The sequence below is a fragment of the Erpetoichthys calabaricus genome, chromosome 15, assembly GCF_900747795.2.
Source record: "Erpetoichthys calabaricus chromosome 15, fErpCal1.3, whole genome shotgun sequence".
NCBI lineage: Eukaryota > Metazoa > Chordata > Cladistia > Polypteriformes > Polypteridae > Erpetoichthys > Erpetoichthys calabaricus.
In genome coordinates this window covers 71645210-71670299 of record NC_041408.2, presented here as the reverse complement: position 1 = coordinate 71670299, position 25090 = coordinate 71645210, and the positions used below count along the sequence as shown (strand labels likewise).

Below are 25090 nucleotides of genomic sequence, written 5' to 3'. Positions count from 1 at the left end.
TAGAATGAAAACCCACAGCTGCTGTGGCCCTTCAGGATTGGGCACCCCTGAGCTATATAATAATCACAGTTCATTTTCTGATTGATGAAACAGCCTAAGAGTTTCATCTAAAAGTTATTATGGAACTGGGGTTTGGGCTCTTGGAGGAAAGCAAACACAGTTTTGTCTGCTGGTTGCTATTTGTTTAGTAAAAATGTCTTAAATTATTCTTATGGTTTGCTTTTCTTTAAATGTCTACCTGCTTTGTGGTTTCAAACTGATTGCACAGCGGAGCAAATCAGTAATAAATTACTTACCATGGCACAGATAAATACAAAGACAAATAATACTGAGTGGTATGAGGAGCTATATGACACCAAGTGTACTGTGAAGAAAATTCTTTTGAAAATGAACTGCTTAATTTCCATGAACTATACTGCTGCTTCGGTGTAATTAATTCAGACATTGATTTAATCATTTTTAATCATTAGAGACTTGCAAAAAATCTTATATCAATTATAAATTAATATTTGTTCACCTCCATTAGGTATTTTTCCATTTCTACTTCTTTTACAAGTGTTCACATATTGTGCTGAGTGGAGGTAGTCAATTAAAGCATTTAAAGATAAAAAGAAAGGAGGAAAAGACAGTACAAGAAATGATGTGTAAGTCAAAACCGCAGGTCACAACACGACAGAGCCCAAGTCACTAACGAGAAATCAAAGTCAAAAAAGAATATGCAAGGAATACCACAAGAGACTTGGAAACTGCACACAAAAAGCAATCGTTTTTATCCAGTCTTGGATATCAAAGGACAGCTCTGGTGACCTTTATAGTGGTGTGCCCGTGAAGTCATTGACACACTGTCCAAATACATTATGGGATTGTTTCTGTCTTGAACAAGGAGCTCCAAAAAGTCCCAAAAGTTCTGAAAACACTTCCAATAATGCCCACTGGGTTGGGGGACAACATCAAAAATACCCAGATAGACACAAAAAAGGCCTAAAAGAATCTTTATAAAATAAAAAAATGTATTTTTAAGAAAAATGCTCTGAAATAAACTAAACCTCTGAAGAACACAAAGGGCATACAATGCCTAGGAATGTCTCAATACACAATCCGGTATTCCAGAATCCAGAAAATCACAAAAAGAAACACATGGCATAGCACAATACACAATAACTCACACTCTCCAGAGCACATTCACAATGAACCTCTAGGAACGATGGGAGACCCTCTGATTTTATATGGCAGGGAGCAGTTCCTGGTGCTGATTTTCAGGTGGCCCCATTCGTTTAGGACCATCCACAAAACCCATGGAACACAGCTGAGGCACTGAAACATAAACACAAGCAATGCCAAATAAACACAAATAAAATAAATATTTACAAAAGAATCAAAAATCAACAAAGACGACAAAAAATATGAATTTGAACCCCAGCCAGGGCATGAACCCTGCCTGAGACCCAACAATTTCAATGGAAACAGGTGACACGAAGACCTCAAAGCAGCAGCGGCAATCTGATCAGCAACGCAAAACAGCATCAAGACTGACAATAAAAAAAGTATAAACTTTTAAATAACATTACCGATCGAGAAACTAATGACAGAAATGGATTCTCTGTGTATGAAACACACCAAAAACAATTTTAACAGAATTTGCAATCACACAGAGAATTAAGGAAAAATGATGTCAATCATCGCACATACAATAAGTGCCTACTGTCATCGTCATGTATGTCTGTCTTCCATGACAGACATTCTTCTCTTTCTCCTGTTGCTTGAAGTTAACAGTAAAAGTAAAAGAAAAAAGAGACAAAAAAGCAAATGTCACTTATGTAGAAATGAATTTATAGAGATAAAGAATTATGATGCAGGTGTCACTCTATAAACATTATGTGAAGAAGTGCTGTATGTACTCAGTATTTAAGTTAATCTAAAAGAAAACCCACAGCTGCATTATCCACATACCATAATGATTTGTGATTTCTCTGACACTGTAATTTATCAGCAAAGCTCCAGACCAGCTGTCCATTGAGGTCCGAAGAAGCCAACAATTTTACCACAAGACTTCAACAAAGGTTTTAACTCTCCATTGGTTAACGTCTTTTAAAAATGCCATGTTTAATAAATTTGAGCTACAGTTAGTCATAGACCCTCCACAGCCAACAACTAACATAAAGGACACCAATCAGTGCCATTTACACATCACCTGACTTGGACTCTCCTGTCCATGAATGCTACTAAGTCAGCACAAACCTATTCGGGGTCTGTTTTTACTACAGGACTACTGTTACCACTGTTAAAGAGCATGTGCCTAATGTGAGTGCATTCTATTACTGCGGTCTTTTAATATGACTTATTGTTGCAAAGATATTTAATACACAAAAATGTGATAATTGACTCTTCGATGAAGTAACTAAAAAAAACTTTCAATCAGTTCTGCGCCCAGCGAAAGTGAGGCCCTAAGCAGAATCTTCTTCTTGCCCATCCGCAAACTTCTCAGCGAGCCCCCTCTCTGAAACTGCTACATTGGAATTTCATATAACAGCTTTAATTTGAGCAGTAAATATATAAATAACAACAACAACATTTATTTATGTAGCACGTTTCATACAAATGATGTAGCTCAAAGTGCCTTACAAGATGAAGAAAGAAAAAAGCAAAAAAATTAAAAAATTAGGCAATACTAATTAACAAAGAATAAAGTAAGGTCCAATGGCCAGAGAGGACAGAAAAAACAAACAAACTCCAGAGGGCTGGGGAAAAAACAAAATCTGTGGGGGTCCCAAGGCCACGAGACCACTGAGCCCCCACTGGGCATTCTATCCAAAATAAATGGTCTCAATCAGTCCATGTGGTTTTCAGGTTTCACTTATTTAACAATTAATAAACATAGAAGCACATTTCACAAAATTAACCACAACCCTTACATTTGTTTCATTTATGAATGAAGCCCTAATTGGTAATAATAATAATAATAATAATATTAATAATAATGGTCCAGGGTATCAGTGTGCTGTTACACTTTGTTACTTGATATCGCCAACAGTATTACTTGTGACATTTGGTACAACAACAACAAAACCAACAATTTGAATACTACTACTAATAATAATCATAAAAATAATAATAATAGTAATAAACACTTAAATAATAATACAAAATACAACCATTACTACTACTGTTAATAATAATAATAATAATGGTTCAGGATATTGGTGTGCTGTTACACTTTATTTCTTGATATCGCCGACAGTATTACTTATGATATTTGGTACAACAACAAAAACAACAACTTGAATACTACTACTACTACAACTACTACTACTAATAATAATAATAAAAATAACAATAATAATAATAGTAATAAACACTTAAATAATAATACAAAATACAACCATTACTACTACTATTAATAATAATAATAATAATAAACACTTATATAATAATACAAAATACAACCATTACTACTACTATTAATAATAATAATAATAATAAACACTTATATAATAATACAAAATACAACCATTACTACTACTGTTAATAATAATAATAATAATAATACACACTTATATAATAATACAAAATACAACCATTACTACTACTGTTAATAATAATAATAATAATAATGGTCCAGGGTATTGGTGTGCTGTTACACTTTGTTACTTGATATCGCCAACAGTATTACTTGTGACATTTGGTACAACAACAACAAAAACAACAACTTTAATACTACTACTACTACTACTACTAATAATAATAATAATCATAAAAAAAATAATAATAATAGTAATAAAACACTTAAATAATAATACAAAATACAACCATTACTACTACTATTAATAATAATAATAATAATAATAATAGGGCAGCAGGGTGGTGTGGTGGGTAGCGCTGCTGCCTCACAGTTAGGAGACCCGGGTTTGCTTCCCGGATCCTCCCTGCGTGGAGTTTGCATGTTCTCCCTGTGTCTGCGTTGGTTTCCTCCGGGCACTCCGGTTTCCTCCCACAGTCCAAAGACGTGCAGGTTAGGTGCATTGGCGATCCTAAATTGTCCCTAGTGTGTGCTTGGTGTGTGTGTGTTTGTGCACGCCCCGGGGTTTGTTTCCTGCCTTGAGCCCTGTATTGGCTGGGATTGGCTCCAGCAGACCCCCGTTACCCTGTAGTTAGGATATAGCAGGTTGGATAATGGATGGATGGATAATAATAATAATGAAAAATACAACCATTATTACTACTACTACTCCTATTACTAATAATATTAATATATACAATACTACTACTAATAATAATAATAAAATAAAAACTACGACTACTGCTATTTAAACTTGCTTAATGCATATTTAAAAAATGATCAAGTGACTGTATTACCTACATTTATGAATTTATCAACACTTCATTTTGTCCTTCCAGTGACAGCAGATAGCGATAAGGCACCACCTAAATCAGTCCTGTTAGCTACCAATGACATTAACCAGCAGTTAGAGTTCATCTGATCTGAGTGTCCTTGTTGTTTGTCGAAGTCACTTGCGTGGTGCTTTTCCACAATAACTAACTAGTAAGCCAGAGAGCCTGTGCATTGGTGAAATTTACAAACATGTCCTCAATGTGACAACACTCAGAGCACTTCATTGATCTTATAATGTTAGCAGCCTTTACAAACGTGTTGAGTTCCAGAGGTCTGCATGGTGGTAATAAATAATCATCAGCCGTGTGTCAGCTAGGTGCTATAACATCAGATAATATAACTGTTACACATAATGCTGTTATTACTCCAGTAAGCTATTAGCTCTATTTTAGTGGCTACTGATTGGACAAATTTAGATTTCTAAACACAACCGCTAGTGCCACCCGAGCTACTTCTTCATGCTTTTGTTTTTATTTTTATTTTTTTTTCTGTGCTCCTGATTAGTGTAGATCTGAAGCCATCTCTCTGCTTTTCAATAGAAAATGATCACAACCTGTGACTGTCAACAACATTAATTTGTAACGTTGATTCAAGAAACAGAAATAACCCCATTTGGTGGGACCCTCCCTATAGTAGTGCTGGTGTCAAAGTCCGTATGGAGTCCTAGGTGGTTTTTTGGAGTGCGCAGCATTGAATTGTATAAACTACACACTTTGGTGTTCATGGAATGCACCTGAATGTTACACTATGTATTCATTGTCTAACTTAACTTTAATTTTTCTGTTACAACACTTGGAGCCTCACATACAAGTAAGAAATTCACTGTACTCTGTACACATCGCTGCTACTTGTATGATAATATGCCTTATAAATTAATGGTCTTGTTGTACTAGTGGATAAGGGCCGTTACAATTAAGTCTCTTTCAAATGCAGATCATCAAACGAGAACTCTTCCATCCATTTCTTACAAGTGAATATAATCCTCTGACTCAGTTAAGTGATTAGGTGGGCTGCTCCATTCAAAGACGTGCCTTCTTGTTTCATGACTATTATCGTCAGTCTCCACTAGTGTTGTCCATCCATTTTCCATGACATAATTAAAAAATAATTCTGACAGGTTTGTTCTGTTTGTTTGCTGGCAAGCAAACCTGAGTCAGCCTCTGATTAGCCACTTAATAATATACTGTAGGCAGCAACTCTATGTTATAAATTGGAAAAAAATATACATGTGTCTGTATCATCAATTAGTCCAAAGATATTAATTACAAATTTTATAACTTTATTCAGAAAAAGTATGGGCAGTATATTCTATTGGCAAGTCTGTACAAAATGAATATATCTGAAGAAAATTTGAAAAGCCAATCATTAATGAAGGAGACCTGCTACGGGAATGTCTGTTGTTGTGTGTCCCGACATGATAAACTCAGATTTCATTTTCTAAACTTTCTAGGGTGAAGCTGGCATCAGAGGACCCCCCTGGCCTCCCTGGGCCCCCTGGACCTAGAGTGAGTACCTTCATGTTTGCACTTAATTAGAACCAGTGGTTTGGTTTTAAGGGCTGGAATTAAAACTGTACAATTGACACAATTTAAAGAAGTTACCAGAAAAACAAAAAAATCTCAGTTATTTCATCAGTAAGGCAAAAGAAAACTTTTGAGCTCACAGTGAAATACACAACCAATGTTAGTATAATAAACTTTCAACTTTTGCCTTTCCAGGGGGCTGCAGGATTTCGGGAAGGTGGTGGAGAGCTTGTGAGTAATGCTGCAGAGAATCTTTTAGTGAAGAGTAGCATGAGGTGAATTTCAAAGAGAAAGATCTGACTGGTTATTCTACAATTCTCTCCTTTAGTGTCCAAATGCCTGCCCCCCTGGAGCTCCAGGCCATCCGGGCCTCCCGGGTATGAAGGTAAGCTATCATTTTTAAATGCATTATTTGAAATAATACAGATTTCCTAATGTTTTCTCATTTTTACTCAAGTAAGAAATAGCTAATGGGCAGAGGAGGCAATTTATACTTAAGCCACGATGACAAAAGGTAACAGAGAAGAAGGATTCAGGAGAGAGATTTGAATGTGGCACACTGAGATCGATCAGACTGGCATGTCCATTTTATTTGATATCACACCTTCCGTGACTTGGAATACAGAATGAAATTGCATTTGCCTCGTGTTTTTGTAATATTTATTGTTAATGAAAGATTTAGATTTTAAAGCCAAAAAGCCAACCACCCAAAGATTGGCATCATCTCATTTGTGTATGATGTGAGTCCCAGTTGACTGAGGAGTCTAAAGCTGCTAGAAACTGAAATATCACTGTAACATGCCTCATTTCATAAAAGCACAAACTGGGGCTACATCTATACTATAAAGTTTTCATCTAAAAACTGCATTTTTAAACAAAAGTGATCTCCAGATTGATTTCGAAAGTTCCACTTAAGTGTCAAAAAATACATGTGATGTAGCTGTTCACTTACACTGGGCATCTGTGCATTGGCAGAAACAGAAAGTGTCCTCCTTGAAGGGACGGTTACACTGCCAGCCAAGGGATTAATCACAGAACTGCAGCGTCCAATACATTTTTTGCCTTTTGTGATTGTATGCAGTAATTAAACTGCACGAAACAGTTTAGATACATACTGTATACATAACTGTATAACAAATAGAAAAAAACATCTAGAAAGATTAAACAGTGTGTAACCAAATACCGTATATACTCGCGTATAAGTCGGGTCTTGAATCCCGAAAAATCGATCATAAAATCAGACCCCAACGTATACACCCGTTTAAAAATGCAACACTTAATTTTTTTTACATCTTCTTGCCTCAGACCTCACATCAGTTTCTCAGACACATCGAATTTTGTTGCAGCAGCACAGTTACCAATTTCTTTCGCCACTTCAACGACTTTTAATTTAAAACCAGCTTCAAATTTTCTTCTGATTGAACGCTCCATAGTAGATAAGGGATGCTCTTATGATAAAGGTGTATGAGGGTGTGAGATACAAAAAACACAAATCAGTGCAAATGTCTCTTCGGAATAGTTCAGGTATTACCGTGTGGTCACATAGGCACAATACATAGAAAAAAAAGGCCGTGTGCTCCATGGTTACTCTCTCAGTTGGGGTTAGCATATCAATCTCTTGGATCAATAGCGTGAGTTTTCCACATTCGACTTATACGACCGACATTATAAAATACAGAAAATTATACAGTAAAATCAAGCCCTGACTTATTCGTGGGAGAACTTAAACACGAGTATATACGGTAGGTAAGCAATCAATGCAACAATCGCTATGGAAAGCAACTTCTCTGTGGCCACTATGTTGGAATATGGTTTTCTTCTGTGAAGGCTGATCAATGCAGTAGTAAGCATGGACAAATCAGAGCACAATTAGAGGCTGCATTTTTGAAAGTCTACATTTTCACCCGTCCACATTACAATGCTGAGGCTGCATTTTAGAAGTATACGGCACTGGAGAGCATTTTCAAAAGTCTTGTTTTTTGGGAGTGAAAAATGCCAGGGCAGCATGCATGAAAGGTAAAAATGGACACTAAAATCTTGATTGTAAATGAAAATGTAGTAGCGTGGACATAGACTAAGACAAGCACTTACAAATATCTGAATCACTATGTCATATTTTACTAAAATTGTGTCGGGTACCTATAGGCATCTGAATTGAATTTTGTGCAGTTTGAATGTGCAAAAGGCAAATAATATTAAAATCTAAGAAATGTCTAGTCAAACATACACATTACATATATACTGCATATACAGTAGTGGTGGTACACAGATGGGACAATTGCCAGGCATGGAGCACCAATCTGGTGGACCCTAATTAAGAGGCAAAAGTTCAGGACTGACTCCATGACCCAGGATGCCCTGAGTGAATCCGGGGAACCGTTGCCATCCAGGGGAGCTGCCACCTAGCGTCCTGGGGGATGCAGTGCCCTGAAAAGGCTGCCTTCCTCCATTCTTCTTTTCCAGGGACGTCCCAGCCGGACTGGACTGCCAGCATCCCTCACAATATTATATATATATATATATATATATATATAAACACAAGATAGACAGAAAAAGCTTATTATATGCTATCTTTCAAAAGTAGTGGATTTTTGAGGTCTGGGTCCAGAACGGGACTCTACGCAAAAAATAAGTCATTGGCTTTATAGCAAGTGGGAAGGAAGAGGAGGGTCCAATGGGAACAGGTGGAAATGAGATGAGTGAGAGGTCATGGTCTTGAGGAGGAAGTGGAACCTGGTTTGCTTCATTTGGTTTTCCCATCAGATGATCTGCAGAAGGGGAAGAAAAGACATTATTGCACTTTGTCAAACCCTGACCCGGCGTTTCATCTTTAGTTAAGTCCATTTACTGCCTCCTTTGCGCATGTGTATATATATATATATATATATATATATACACACATACATACGTACGTACAAGTATGCAGTGCCATATACAGATAGGTAGAAAGTAGTAGAACAGTATGTTTTTTGTAGGTGTGAAATAACACTGTTTTTTTACTATATTTAAAAGTTTCCTTGTCATGATTTTATTTCCTGAATTTCAGGGTCATAAAGGAGTAAAAGGAGAAGCTGGGGAGCCTGGAAAACAAGGTCACAAGGTGAGGAGCCTCTCGTCTTGTCTTTATATCTCTGTTATGCACAGGATTTTCAACTGACAAATCGGTGTCACTTCAGCCGTGTAGAGCGGCTAACCCTGTGACAATACCAGACGAGAAGTGGTACATATGGAGAGCTGCAAAATGTTGCTTATATTTTGGTTTTAGTTACATTTTTCTTCTGCTTTTGGTATGATAACCTATGACATGTATAGAAACCTGTAAAAACATGCAGAGAATACATGTGGCCTATGATACATATAGCTATTTTTTCAATATCAACTTCAATGATAAATATTATCTAAATACACGATGTGTAAAATACAATTCACCTCTGTTCTTTTATAATTGTTTAAAAACAAGCAACATACTGTAAGCCAATGACACATTACACAACCTCTAGTCACTTAGTATGTCAGACTTGCCAAATCACTGGGTATGTCACATTTAGCGAAAGCATGGCAACTTTCCAGCATAGTCATGCTCGTCCCTCTTTGTGACAGCCACTAGCATGCTGCCTGCTATATGAATGGTTAAAAGGTTAGAAGAGTTCAGCTACAATCTCTTCCCCTTATTCTTGATTCCATTCTGTTGTGCTACGTAAAACACGAGATCAGAGAGATGAGCTTCTCTTCCCATTTGTGAAGTCCAAAATACCCGCGTTTCTTATTCCACATCGCTGCATTAAATGCATTGTATTTCTGGATGAACATTCAGCTCTCGTGACTAAAAACAAAAATCGTAGTGAATCACAGAATAGTTGCTGTGAGTTGCTGGCAATGTCAGACTGTGCAACTGGCTACATGGGATCACACTCTCTGACTCTTCTCCCTCTGACTCGCTAACATTATGTAAATAGAGCCTACAATTGAAAATCGGTGGAGAAGTCTTTTTAATGTAGAAGGACTATGAGATGTGATGATGTCGAGGTTTGTGCCAAATTTGTTAACCAGAAAGTCAATCTGTTCTGTTAACTAACCCAATACACTGACCAAAATATCTGTGTTATTAATATCAAAAAGCTAAGTTCTTGTACCATAACTGTCACACACAGAATCACACAATAACTCCTTCAGTTATCCTGATCTCAAAAGATCCAGAAATGCAGGGGCTGACTTTTATAAAGTATGGCTGCTCTGGTTATGTCACACACTGCGCTGTTGTGTAGTAACTATGCAAAACACAGCAAAAAGGATGAAGGTCTCAAAACACACTAAACCAGATCAGTATTCCCATGATTTGAAAGCCCAAAGTGGGTCTCGCCCCAGGCAGTCTAATCCCAACTCAAAAGACAGGCTTTACAGCTTGAAGAGGCCTAACATTAGCCTTAGGATTTTAAAGTTCAAAAAGATTCACAAAATGATAATAGTAAAAGCCATAAACCTTTGGACTCACAAAACAAATCAAAGGTCTTTTAATATTAAGAGATTTATTAAGATGATGCATAAAGATTGTAAAAATAATCTAGTGTAAGATATGGAGCAAAAATATGTTTGCCTAATAGGCAAGAACTAAACGTGAACAAATCCAATAATCACTAAACAATAGCTTCACCTTCAAACAAGAGCAGAAATCAAAATCTAGAAATTCCAAAATCAACAAGAAATAAAATTGCAAAATGACAAGGAACAAGCTGTTGAAATCTCCAAAAGCATTGGCTTATGTACTGCTAGGACCACAACCCCAGCTGCAAAATTAGGTGACCGCTCTTCTTTAGGCTGCACAAACGGGAGTCAGGGCAGAACACAAACACAAACACTACATAGAGGCATAATAATGGAGATAATTGTAAAATTACAAAAATACAAAAGCAAAACCACATCAAAAGCAGAATTAATAATACGCAATATTTTTAAACAACAACAGAAAGACTGCATGATTCAAAAGTAAACTTAAACCAGGGCAACAATCCTGGCTACAATATGACACATGCACTAGTAAAAAGTAAATAGCTGAATGAGTGTTGTGTTTAAGAGTTTCAAACATAGTGAAAGAGGGTGTGCGCCATCTAAAATGCTCCTCATAGAGGCCAGAATAGATATAGCCTTATCTTGGGCAGCCATTCTCCAACTACAACTTGCAGGCTTCAGCCTATACAGGCCCAAAATGGGTAACTGTTTTTTTTTAAGCCTAGAAATACATTAAAAATTTCATATAAGGGAGAGATAGCTGTAAAACACTGGCTTGGTAAGACAATCCAGACATAAAATCTTAATAAATAAAGAATTTATCACAGAAAATAAATAGATAGATAGATAGATAGATAGATAGATAGATAGATAGATAGATAGATAGATAGATAGATAGATAGATAGATAGATAGATACTTTATTAATCCCAAGGGGAAATTCACTATAAACACACCCACCCACACAGTACAGAGGAATGAGCCACATTTAGAGACATAGTACATAAATAATAAATAATACACCATCATAATAGAAATTATGTAAATTTATGAAAAATAATTAAAAAATAACAAAGAAAATGTAGTAAAATAGAAAATAAATACAAACCAGGTAACTTGGCTATAACACAACAGTGGAAAAATGCAAAATTATTTAATCTTTTACAGAACACCATCCCCAGAAAAACAAATGTTAGATTCAAGTACCTTAGGTTAAAAAAATCCCAGAATAGACATATACTGTATATTGCCAAAAATGCTTCAGGTTATCATCCAAAAAAAAAAAAAAAAATCAAAGAGAATGCCAGTCATAACAGAAGGTGCTGTTAGGTATTATGATTGTGTTGCATGTACTGCAGTAAGTACAATGTTATGTCTTTGTGAAATGCTTTTGAATATATATGAAGATTCTAAAATACACATTCAAGTTTGATTGCTACCACGCCTTACTTTCACACAACCTGGGATCACTTCACATATTCTAAAATAAAACTACACAAACTCCTAACTGTATTTTCTGTCAAGTGCTAAAATTGTATGATTTTGCTGATTGAACTGCACAACTGTGACTTTGTACTCTGCTGCCAATCTGATTTTTATATTGAACTAGTGGGTTCGCCCCCTGCTAGCTTCGCTCGCCAAACCCCAGGGCCTACGCGACACGGCAGCCACTTTGCATCTCTGCCGCTTGCGTTGTGAAGAGGGGGGCTGAACGCACCCCAAGGAGATGTGGTCGCTCCTCCGAAACCCCTTCTTAAAAAGTGATACAATGGGAAACAAATACAGTTTATTTTTTACCTCCTCTTTGCTCGATCAACTGCTGGCTTGCTGCTGCTGCTGTGCCGCATGATCTGCATCTTGCGCAGTGCTTCGAACATTTAAAAGCCTGTACAGCAGCTGTCCTACTCTTTGTCTTTTATTTCCGGCCCCAGGCGTGGTTAAATCTCTTGGCACAAAGTCTTGTTTTGCGGGACGTGAGTTCTTGGTATTTTTTAGTTTATAATTTAAAACGGAATAAGAATCTGAAAATCTAACAACATCACATTAAAGTTCAGTAAATCCAGAAAAGAATGATACCAAACATATATATGTAGGTTTTAAAATAAGCCAGATTTAAAGCTTTGACAAAAAAGTGACATAAAATCGTTGCACAAAATCTTTGCACTTTTAGACTTAGGATTTTATCTATAGAGAGTAGATTTTGGCAAGATAAATTATAGATTACCTTTCTCCAAAGCTTATCATGATTAAAAGGACTGAAAACAAAAATCTTGAGTGTAATGCTGAAATTGAGAGGTTGTTGCCACATTTGTTTTTTTATGAACACAAAAATATAGCTTGCATACCACAGGAAGCCAATGACATACCAACAAGTGAGAACAATAGGTAGCTCAACAGCTCTCTTTATCTGACTGTTAGAACTAACAGACTTGCAACAGAAGACATAACTTCGAAGCTGATCAAGAAAATATGTCCCAAGATAATGTAGTAGCAAATACACAGAGAATGTCATGGCTAACACAACAATGCAAGTCCAATTCACATATTGGACTGATATTAGAAAGGCAACTTCATTCAGTAATGCTTCAGTTTTAAAAATCTTACAAAATTAATATTATAGTACATCCCTGTCAGAGGGTCAGAAGTCACTTATCTGAAGAACCCAGTCAGCCTGCTAACTACAAGGCTTCACAGAGGTCTCATAATCACATAACTGGAAATTGGACACAAGCACCATATCTCAATGTACATCCATAGTCGGGTATCCTTAATCAGTACCACTACTTTTCCTGTCTTATCAACCTTCATTTCTATTTGATATATCTTAAAATAGGCATGAGTCGGTCAGACTTAGTCTACAACTTGCGGAAAGATACTGGGTGTTTGTAAATGAATTGAATTATATGACAAGAAAGAGGCTTGCTTTTCAAGTATAGCTAAAGAGTGGTGGTGGGGACAAGATGGCTCAAGAAGGTTTTTATGTGTAAGCAGTCTAGTATATTCCAAATTGAAATACATTGAGACGCTAATATATACAGCTGTTTTATGTACAATTCAAATCATTCTGATAAACAATCAATTTACTGAATATGATAGATTCTTAAAATGGTGTGACACGGATGTTCCGTTCCCTTAGCTTTTCCCAGTATACTGTTGTAAAAATTCTAATGAAGATCTGTCCTCTTTTTCTTTCAGGGTGAAGAAGGTGAACAGGGGGCACCAGGGGATGTTGGCGCACAAGGCCCTACAGTAAAGTATTCTTATTTATTCCTCTATTTGTTAAACCTCTTCATAATGTTGTTATGAGTCAGATTGAGGATGTGTAGGATGCTTCAAACACAAGAGACAAAAACAAACTCAAGTTCCAGTATTCTAAGATGTCATTTCATGGTTCACCTTAAATACTCTTCATTTCTGTCATACTTTCTATCATACTATACATTGTACAATACAGAGATTGGTTTCTTCTAGGAACAGTGCTACAGGATTCAATATTATTGGTCCAAGCATATGTACAGAATGGAAAAAGGTTGAGCGACATTTGTTATTTTCATGCTGAAAAATTATAATGAAAGTCAGACATACAAAGTTCTTAGGTAACACGTTCTGATAACTTGAATTAATAAGTCATTAATAATTGTTATATCATGTTTCTTTACCTTTTTAAATAATTAATTCAGTAATAGATACACATAATATTTTTTGCAGCTTCTAATCTAAAGTTGAAACTATTGATCCATTCCAAGATTTTGTAAAGGTTTATTAATGAAACAGTTAATGATGAATATTCTGATTCACTTTGCTGAGTTGATTCTTTCAAACTACCCGATTCATATGGCTTGTTCATTTCATCCATTACAAAAAAAACCTTTTAGGTCCCCCTTGAATGAATCACAAGTTAATTATTTAATTATAATACAATAAATTCTATTCTATTATATATTTTTTTATCTATTAAATTAAATATTAAACATGCCGGTAATTCATATTCTGTACTATTAACCTCTTTGAATGTATGAAGCATGACAAAGTGAAAATGCATACTTAAAATTACACACTAAATTTGAGAATCATAAGTGAACAAGAATTGTGTAGCTTGTTCTCAGGTAATGATTCATGAAATGAACGAGAGTCGTGTGACTCATTCTTGGGTAATGATTCAGTTCATGACTTGAATGAACAAGAATTGTATGACTTGTTCACGAATCAAATGGTTGGGAATTCTTGGTGCATTCAATGAGTTGTAAACAGTGTGTACTAAAGTAAAGATGAAGGCAAATAATTGTTAGAAATTAGAATATTATTTTTACAGGGTCCATTTTGTGTGACTAACTTGTTAAATTTACAAAGGGACAAAAACGTATTAGTTTAATATTATTTTCATAAATTCTGTTTAAAACAATTCCAAAGGCAAATTGTACAAAACAGACAAAACACTCTAATATAAATGTGTGGTTACTGGTTTGCACTTGTATGATGAATGAGAGAATGATCAATGACAGAATTCTCGTTTGCTGATAATAATTTCATTCTAACAAGAAAGAGTCCTAAGTGAAGTGAGCAAGAATCGTGAATGAGATGGGCGGTATTAGCACATGAGCTTTAAACATCTAAATGAAAGAGGCTGATGTCATCATGCATTAGCACTTCTGTTGAGATCTACTGAATCGATTCGTTCATGAGTATCGATTCCCATGATTCACTGAAAAGAGTCATTCAAAAAGAACAATTTTTTTGCGAATTGCCCACCACTAGAAATAATGAGAGTTATTACTGTTTATCGTGTTACCATTTCATCACAGGTGTGATGTCTTGAGGACTTAACATCTGATAAATGCTAAATAGCCCACATATCTTTATTTACTTTCTTTTACTTTTTCAGCATGGAAACGTCATTTTTTTGTTTATTCACTTCTTCTCTGTATATTTAAAATTCTGTTTTTAAGGATATTTAAGGAGAATTGTCTTTTTGTGCTTTACTCTGTTGTCATGCATTTCTGCCTAACAAACTTTCACTCTATTACCGCCTGTTTCACTAGAATACATAAAGAGGAATAATTTATTGCATTAAAACACATTAATAATAGTTATATAAGTTTTTCCCAGTGCGTCCCTGCACACATTTTTAAAGTACTCAATGAGAATGCCCCACTGTGACCCTGTACAGTACAAGATTAAGCATCAGGTTTTGAGATTATTGTGTTATATAAGAGTGTAGTTCATCCCAGGAAAAGCCAAGCAAATATTCTACAGCTTTCACTGACTGAAAATGAGGCACTGATTATTGTAACTTTCAACCTTTAAAATGTTTTTAGCTTTATGATTAATGCATTTATTAAAATGAAAGGCAAATCCTGCCATGAAGGAAATGCACCATCATAGTAGGTAATGCATGGCACATACCTGCTAAGAATGCCAGTCCTTTACAAAAAAGCACTCACAGTGGATTACTCAGTACATTTGTATATTGCCTTTTGCCAGAGGTGCATTAAGAAATTGATATAATCATAGATTCCAGGTGGGTGTGATATAAATTCTGATGGAACAGCTGAGAATACTGAGAAATTGTGGGTTGGAGTGGTGGCTCTGAGGCTAAGGATCTGCGCTGGTATCCCGAAGGTTGCCGGTTCGAATCCCCGTCACTGCCAAAAGAGATCCTACTCTGCTGGGCCCTTGAGCAAGGCCCTTAACCTGTAATTGCTCCAGGGGTGCTGTACAATGGCTGACCCTGCGCTCTGACCCCAAAGAGTATGCGAAAATTAACAAATTCCTAATACAAGAAATTGTATAAGGCGAAATAAAGTCCAACAAAGGAGCGCAAAAAATAAACTCTCATCCAGCTGAGCTTAAAGTTCAGCTCAAGTGACTGTGAGCCCTCAGTTTTGTAGCCATCCCCTTTATTTAAGTAACATTACCCCCACTGTACGTTGCCCTCCACAACAAAGATTTCCTGGAATCACAAATCGGAGGTTTGCTCTTGGCCTGATCCCCCATAAGCAGGTGGGCATGCTTATGTGGTACTTAAACTGTACTCCACTCCTTCATGTTCTTTTGACTTTAAGTTTTTAATATCAGATTAACTCCTTGACATCATCCATTTTCGGCATCTTTTATGACATGCAGAGGACGAGTGACTATATTCAAACCATAACGAAGAGGAGTTGTACATAATGAATTTGAATATCATATTTTTCTTTCCTCATATTTTACCAATGAGTCTCCTTTTCTACCTAATGAACACTCTAACGTTTGGATTATAGGAAGCTACTCCTAACTAGTCATGCTTGGTTTTAATCTGACATTATACTAATTTTCTAGGGTCCTCAAGGCATCAGAGGAATTACAGGAATATTGGGACTGAAAGGTGAAAGGGTAAGTTTACATTTGTTTCTACCAGTGTTTAGTAGTAGGTATTGGCTGAATCCATCCATGTTCTTGAGAGATGGCAATTCACTGTATGTTATTATCAGGCACGTGTTATAGAGTAGAGTGCGGGCAGCACAGGCTCTCCATGCCACGTCTTCTCTCCACGTCACGTCTTGTGAATTTCCCCTTGGGATTAATAAAGTATCTATCTATCTATCTATCTATCTATCTATCTATCTATCTATCTATCTATCTATCTATCTATCTATCTATCTATCTATCTATCTATCTATCTATCTATTCTGTAGGTGAAACAGATGTGAAGAGTAAAGCAGGAATGCACCAAGCTGAATGTGCCATGAAACTCACAGTTTCACTTCGCAAAAAAATTTGCAATATAAATGTTTTTTTGTGATCAGGAATATTCATGCCATTGAGAAAGGAATAAAGGTGATTAGTTACTGTCTGGAATTGTTTTCCTGCATTAATTTTACATGTATTTACCTGTCAATTAGTGTTTAAATAGGAAAAAATAACATAGTTTGTTAAAATGTGAGACATGTGTTATGGTTATTCAGATAGTATGATGCCCGCTTTTACAATTATAATCACAATTTGTGAGATCAAAACCCTAAAGATGCATTGGTGACAAATGGTACTCCAAGAGCCATAGCACTTGCTGCATGAATATCCGCACCGTCATCTCCAAGAATCAAGAAACTGGAAAAGGTGCTAGCTAGGTAACAACAAGGGTAGAACGGCGTGTACTGATTTTAAAGGAAGGAAGCAGTCTGATGATTTTATTTAAGAATCAGGAGATGGAAAATGCAAAAGAAATATCCAGAGTCACAACCAAAGAGTCAAAGAATTGTTATCGACAAAGCCAAGGGCAACTGACATGAAACAGAGTTTATAAGAACGTAACAAGAGGGTCTGACGCCAGAACAGAGCATGTAATAAATGATAAATCAATAGGCATAACTCATAGTCAGGAACAAAAAGAACTTGTAATCAGAAGAGCAAAACTTGAAATTCTTTAACCAATTGCTAAGTTTTCTGAAAGCATTTGCCAATTAGGCAGTGAGGCCAGGTGCAGGAATGACAGCTCTATGAAGTAGAAAAATTTGGAGCTCCAACCGGGGTGTCGAATTTATTGTCCGAAGATGCAACAAAGAAAATCAAAAAACACTGTTTGGCGTGCACTTCCTGCCAAGCAGGGAATCAAAACCAAAACAAGATATTTGGGCTGTTTAGCCAGTCTTTAGGTCAGTAAGGTAGCGGAGCTCCATTCGGCAGGTCACTTGTGCCAAGAATTACGCCTCCTTCTGGGAGGCTCGGGTTTTAATGAGGCTGAACTGGAAGGGGCGGAGTCAGTTGCCCTTACATACCTTGACACCATGTGCATGTGTGACAACAGTCAGGAAGTGGCCGACTCTGACAACTATGCTGTTGAGGTAATGATGTCACCTGTCACACACTCCTGGCTGTCCTGCCAAGCAACAGTCTGAAAATAAGAGCACAAAGTGACAAAATAGCATCATGTTGTAACTAAATAATTTGTAACATTATTAAAAATGCATCTAAATAAAGATAAACATGATCAGTGAGTTCCTTGGCCTTTGAAACGCCCAAAATGCTATCTAAATATTTTATAAATTCACAGGAATACTATGAAAAATTAAAAACAAAATGCAGATCATGACTGGGGATGCTTCCTCTGTACTCAGTTTTTCAGCAAAGGAGACACACTGATTTGCATGATGGTTACTTTTGGTGTGTCTTCATATGGAAATTATAGGCTTTTAAGTTTATAAGGTCAGAATGCAGCATGTTACATTAAAAAAAACACTCTGCCCTCCTTTGCATTGATCTGAATGATTGAGAGTGATAAAACAGAATTCACAACCGGTGTGCGTCACACTGCTTGTGTTAAGCAGCTGCTGCAAAAACACAGACACACTAACAAGGCTTTAGGAACAATATTCCTTGTTTTCTAACCCAAAAAACTTTAAAAACCTCCAAAAACTCTTTTCAGCAAAATAGATTTTTTACAAAATTGTGTTGAAAATGAAACATGGCTGTTTCCCGCAACAGTACCCACAAGTATAGTCACTGAATAAAGTGACTGGCATCAAAATGCAAAAACAGTGTTACACAGTATTTATAGAGAATAGGAAACAAAAGGGGACTGTTTAGTCCATGTTCTTATTTGGTTAGCTATTGATCCTAGTCAGGTACTAACAGGTGGAAACAGAACATAAATCATTATGAAATGCTTAAATAAAGTTTTATTATTTTACAAACGAGTAACAATTGAGATAGAAGAGAGCACAGTGCTTTGTGCTTCAACTCCATGGCCCACCAGAAGAGAGAAGGTAAAAAAATAAATTTTCACTGCGGTTTAAACAGACAGTAGGCCGTTCTGTGTGTCTTGTCAAAACTGTGTAAATTCTTTAATGTGCTATGTACTCTCAGAGTATAACTGATACATATACAACTTATAAAAAATGCCATGAATTAAAACTCCCAAACCAAGTTGACCTTTTCTCATAAAATATGGTTTCCAAGAATTAGTGTCTATGTCATTAAAGTACAGTACTTCCTAAAGCAGACTAGACTTAAAATGCAACAATACATAAATAACAGCAATACTGATCATACTATATAAAGTACATTGTGTTGAATTGAAGCCATCTGATTGGGTATTTGGAATAGCAGGCTGTTTAATTGAGTAGGTGTTCCTAATATTGTGTCCTCTGAGTCTACATAATACTGCACAAAACTATATATCAGACAGACAGACAGACAGGCAGACAGGCAGGCAGATAGATAGATATGAAAGACACTATATGATAGATAGATAGATAGATAGATAGATAGATAGATAGATAGATAGATAGATAGATAGATAGATAGATAGATAGATAGATAGATAGATAGATAGATGCTTTTATTGTCATTGCATTTAAATACAACAAAATGAATATGTAACCTGGAATGGTGGTTATTGGTAAAAACTAGTTGAGTCCCCTCACAACGCAAAAAATAAATACCTAATAAATATACAAAATTATAAAAATAAAATAAAAGTATTACTACTAGTAGATTGTACACAGCCAATAGTATTTCATGTGGTAAATATAATTCTATGTAAGACTTTCAAAAAACTGAGTGGGGCCAGGGGGGGGTTCATTTTTTCACAAAGTTCAGTGCAATGATGGCTCTGTAATAAAAGCTAGCTTTGAGTCTGGAGGTGTGGGTTTTTATGGCCCTGTAGCATCTCCCAAAAGGCAACAGGATAAAACAGTGATGGCAAAGGTGAATAGTGCCTTTCACAATACTGTGCTGCCTTTGCAAAGGCAAGGTGATCTAAAAATGTCTTCTAATGAGGGCAAATGGTGCTAAGTTGTTTACTGTGCAGAGGTTACCATTCTCTGAAAAGATTTTCTGTCTGCAGCTGTACATTTCGTGTACTATCCATTAATGCACTATGTCAGAACGCTTTCTACAGTGCGTGGTAAAAGTACACAAGCATCTGGTGGGGACAAATTGAATTTTTTTAAGCGTGTCTATTTTGACCACAGTGGTAGTATTTATTGACCATGTAGGGTCCTTGGTGATGTCGGCTCCCGGAGATTTAAAACTGGAGACCCTCTCCACATTACCTCTTCTGAATTTAAAAGTTAGTAAGTCGACATGGTAAGAATAAACCCGTTCAGTCTCACGTAAGCATATTTAATAAACAGGGACACAGTATTAGCTTCAGTGGCACAACCAAGCAGTTTTCTAAAGTGTGCCACATCCCTCCATTTAAAGATGTCAGTCCTCATTTACAGATTGAATGTGTTTGCCCTTATTTTCTACTAATTTGATCGAGTGTTGGTTTTATAACCTGTAGACCACCTTGCTTGCTGTGTATTATAACAGGGTTCTGATTCAGGTATTATAAAAAAGACATTGGGGAGTGAAGAAGAATCCCTGTTGTCCTAGGTGCACAAGATAAATATTCATTTTTATTGCTGAGAGTATTTTTTTAACTCTAATAGAATTATTTTATCTGTTCTAATAGGGTGCTCGTGGACATGATGGAGAACCAGGCCCACAAGGTGTTCAAGGTGCCACGGTGAGTGTAATTTTTAACCAATAAATGAGATGATTAAACAGCTGAAGAGCCTCACAGGCTTGTCTTGTACACATAAGCCACATCAGCACAAAAATGTGAGAAGTGTGCAGAAAAGAGTTATGTAGTGAGACATTTTCCTGTGAAGCTATTCTTGAGAAGTAGGTTTTTGTATTTATTCAGTCAGTCAGTCAGTCATTTTCTAACCTGCTATATCCTAACTACAGGGTCACAGGGGTCTGCTGGAGCCAATCCCAGCCAGCACAGGACACAAGGCAGGAACAAACCCCGGGCAGGGTGGTAGCCCACCGCACACACACACACACACCCACACGCACACACACACACACACACACACACACCAGGGACAATTTAGGATCGCCACTGCACCTAACATGTATGTCTTTGGACTGTGGGAGGAAATCCACACAGACACGGGGAGAACATGAAAACTCCACGCAGGGAGGACCCGGGAAGTGAACCCAGGTCTCCTTACTGTAAGGCAGCAGCGCTAACACTGCGCCACCATCCCGCCCATTTTTGTATTTATTTATATTTTATTTAATTTGTGTAGACAATGAGGTATGAGGGAATAACGACATGGCAATAACTGTTCCAAATCCAGTCAGTGCTTCCTTTAGCTGCCGGCACCTAATATTATGATACTGTGAATCAGGTCACTTAGCTCTCTTCAGGCTGTTATTTCTCTCTTTTCATTTTGCTTTCAGCATGTTTTCTGCCTTTAAAATAGCTGTAGGATTAGAGCCAGAGGCTTGTACAGATATTTACCGTGACATAGCCCCCTATCGGCTCTGATGGGATTTCTATTACTTTAATATTCCCTAATCAAGTTGGAAAGAATAAAATTGTTATACACATCAGGCATAAAACATCACAAACTTATTTAAACTTTCATCCCTGAACTTAACCTTTTCTGGGAAAAGAAAAATTAACGAAACTGAAACAGATACAGAAGGGACTTGAAGGTATAGCACTAACTTGTCTGACTCAAAGGTTTTAAATACTAAGGTGCTTAAAAAGGAAACTGATTTTCAAAGTAAACCAGACACAGAAGGTGGTATGTAATGTGCTCGGTAGGGAGGTTTCTAAAGAGTTTTTTGAGTCAGTAGGGACTTTTAGCAGAGTCAAGACACAGAAATCATTGTTGTTCTTTTTTACATGTAACAGCAGCAAAACCAAATTCAAAAGGACAAAACCAGCAGTTTCGCCTGAGATTGATTTTCTTTCCTTGTTTTGTTGTTCAAGTGCTACATCTTTATGAAGGTCTTTCCTTTCTATGAATCAAAGTTGGACTCTTCATTGTACACACTGTCCTTTTTCAGAGTATAGTCATGCTGACATAATGCACAATGAACATGCTGTCTCCAGATCAGCAGCCATTTAAAGGTGACATCTGTGATTTTACCTATGATCAATGCTGGTGTTGTGTTTCAGTAACACCAAAATAGCAAAAAAGGGTGAGCAGGCCTCAAAATAAATAAAACGCCAGACCAGGACTCTGCTAAGTCTAGCCCTCAGAACCAGGCCTAACCCCCAGGCAGCCCCAAACTCACAAGGCAGGCTTTCAGGCCTTCACAATCCCCAAATGGTTCAAAATACTCAGCAATGTCCATCAAAGGGTGGATGACCATAAACCTCTGACTTAAAGAACAAAAGAAAACAAAAGATACTTTATAAGTTAAGAATTTATTACAATAGTCATAAAGGAAGCAGAAATCTCAAGTGGCTCCCCATTGTCTTTGTAAAGTGCTTATTATTATTATTATTATTATTATTATTATTACTCCACAACACTTAATGATTCACTGCAGGTCCCAGGCACTCAGCCAGAATAAATAGGCTGAGGGTGGTCCTTCAGCAATGATGTAATGTTGCAAAGTACCATATACTGTACATGCAATACATAAATCCATCCATTTTCCAACCCGCTGAATCCAAACACAGGGTCACGGGGATCTGCTGGAGCCAATCCCAGCCAACACAGGGCACAAGGCAGGAACCAATCCTGGGCAGGGTGCCAACCCACCACAGGACACACACAAACACACCCACAGGCCAATTTAGATTCGCCAATCCACCTAACCTGCATGTCTTTGGACTGTGGGAGGAAACCCACGCAGACACGAGGAGAACATGCAAACTCCATTCAGGGAGGAGCAGGGAAGCGAACCTAGGTCTCCTAACTGCGAGGCAGAAGCGCTACCTCTGCGCCACCGTGCCGCCCCCAATACATACTGTAAATACTAAGTAATATTTAAAGAAAACAGTATTAATGCAAAACTTACAAAATTGCAAAAGCACATGTAAAATAATAATTAGAAAAACAGCATAAATGTTTGAAAAAGAAGTAAACATATTATACTTAAGCCAGGGATCAGATCCAGACTAAAACATAACTACTGCCACTCATACAGAAACAAAATTGGAAAGTGATAATGTCATCAAGAGAATGACAAAAACAATAAAAACAAGAAACAAAAATCAATAGTATATCAAAATAAAACATTAACCGTACAAATAAAAATTTGACATGTTTCCGGCGGAATGCCATCCTAATCAGACTGGGAGTAGGCCACCTAGACCCAATTACAAGCAGAAGGTGGCTCCTGCACTTAATAAGACACAGAAAACAAAACAGAAAAGTGTGTAGCATGTGATTAAATGTTAGGGACTGGTCCTGTATGTTTAAAATATGGTGGAACTTGTTAAATGATTCTCTTGAACCAAACATCTCATGAGTCACCCTAAGCTTATAGATTCCTTCAACTTTTCTACAGTGGCACTAGAATAGGAAGGAATAGTAGTTGCCAGGCTTCACCATAATAACATAACATAACATAACATAACATAACATAACATAACATAACATAACATAACATAACATAACATAACATAACATTCTCATATTAACTATATTATATTTTATTGCCGTTACATCCTATTAAATATATTATTTGCTGTGAGGGATGGCATGGCAAGGCTTACCTGATGAGCGCTGCTGTGGCCAGCAGTCTAATGTGCTCCTCTGAATCTGGTGGCAAAGCAGAATGAAGTTTCACGTTAGAGCCCAGGGTGATGTTATGCACGTCTCTGTGCTCTGAGCAGCTGCAGTAAGGTACGTTCTTCATAACTCCACACTGATGTTCAAGTGTCAGATATGATTGGGTGGATATGATTATCTTACACTATGTATGTTGAAATCTGTCATTTTGTTGTACAATATATACATGTATTTTTTATTATTAAGTGTATTTTATAACTATACCCTGCATTGTATTTTATTATATTGATATCCTTATTTATGGAATGTTTTGTAGACTTAGCAGTCATAAAACTGCTTAAAGTTACCTTATAGGTTTTGACATAAATATGAAAATGTAGGCTGCTAGTCCAAACCACTTAGTGAATAGATTGTTTCATAGCAGAACAGCAAAAACAGTAGTCCATGTTGTACAAAGCAAATGATGAACATTTTTATAACTTTTAACCAGCATGTAGAAATGTATTAATGTCAATGAAAAACAGAGCCAGTCAGTTTTTCATTGGCGCTTTTCTCTTATTCTGCTGCACTTCCTGTCCTTAAGGGAAAACGAACAGTGCCAATGTTTAGTGGTCCATCTTTCTAATATCTTCCTGATATTTGATAATGTGTTTATAAGTGACACCCCTGTGTTTCAAAGCTTCGTTTTACATTTACCTATATTATAATAAGACGGAGCTCCTGTTATCACCTCAAAATATTTAAATGGTCCATAGCTTTAGTTTAGTGTAAACCAGAAATCTTCACTCTAGCTGTGAAGTCACTTTTAGTGGCACTTTTATTAAAGGCATTTTGTCTATTAAGCCACTTAGAGACACTTTACCCAGTTTAACCTTACACTTTCATATACATTTGCCTGAATGTTGGTAATGATATCTATGTAATGTTCATTTTCATGTCTTTTGTACAGGGAGATCAGGGGCAACGAGGTTCAATGGGTGAAGCTGGGCCGAAAGGAGACCAAGTAAGTGGCACCATCATTTAACAATGGGTATAACTTTCAGATAATTTATTGTGGCCATAACAATAATATATTGAAATATATATCTACAGTCCATAAAACTACTTGGTAACTACATTGAAATATACTTTCTAATATTTAATTTAATATAGTGTATGCTGTTG

The 25090-nt window shown here is 36.6% G+C and overlaps 1 protein-coding gene across 1 annotated transcript in view; it reads left to right on the top strand.

The window, feature by feature from the left end:
- Positions 1 to 25090, top strand: part of col9a1b (collagen, type IX, alpha 1b) — a 132660-nt gene that overhangs the window by 39446 nt on the left and 68124 nt on the right. Inside the window, exons 8-15 of the mRNA XM_028820364.2 lie at positions 5841 to 5895; positions 6109 to 6144; positions 6242 to 6298; positions 8960 to 9013; positions 13614 to 13667; positions 16737 to 16790; positions 20854 to 20907; positions 24876 to 24929. Coding sequence (XP_028676197.2) covers positions 5841 to 5895; positions 6109 to 6144; positions 6242 to 6298; positions 8960 to 9013; positions 13614 to 13667; positions 16737 to 16790; positions 20854 to 20907; positions 24876 to 24929 — 418 coding nt within the window. The remainder of the gene's footprint in view (positions 1 to 5840; positions 5896 to 6108; positions 6145 to 6241; positions 6299 to 8959; positions 9014 to 13613; positions 13668 to 16736; positions 16791 to 20853; positions 20908 to 24875; positions 24930 to 25090) is intronic.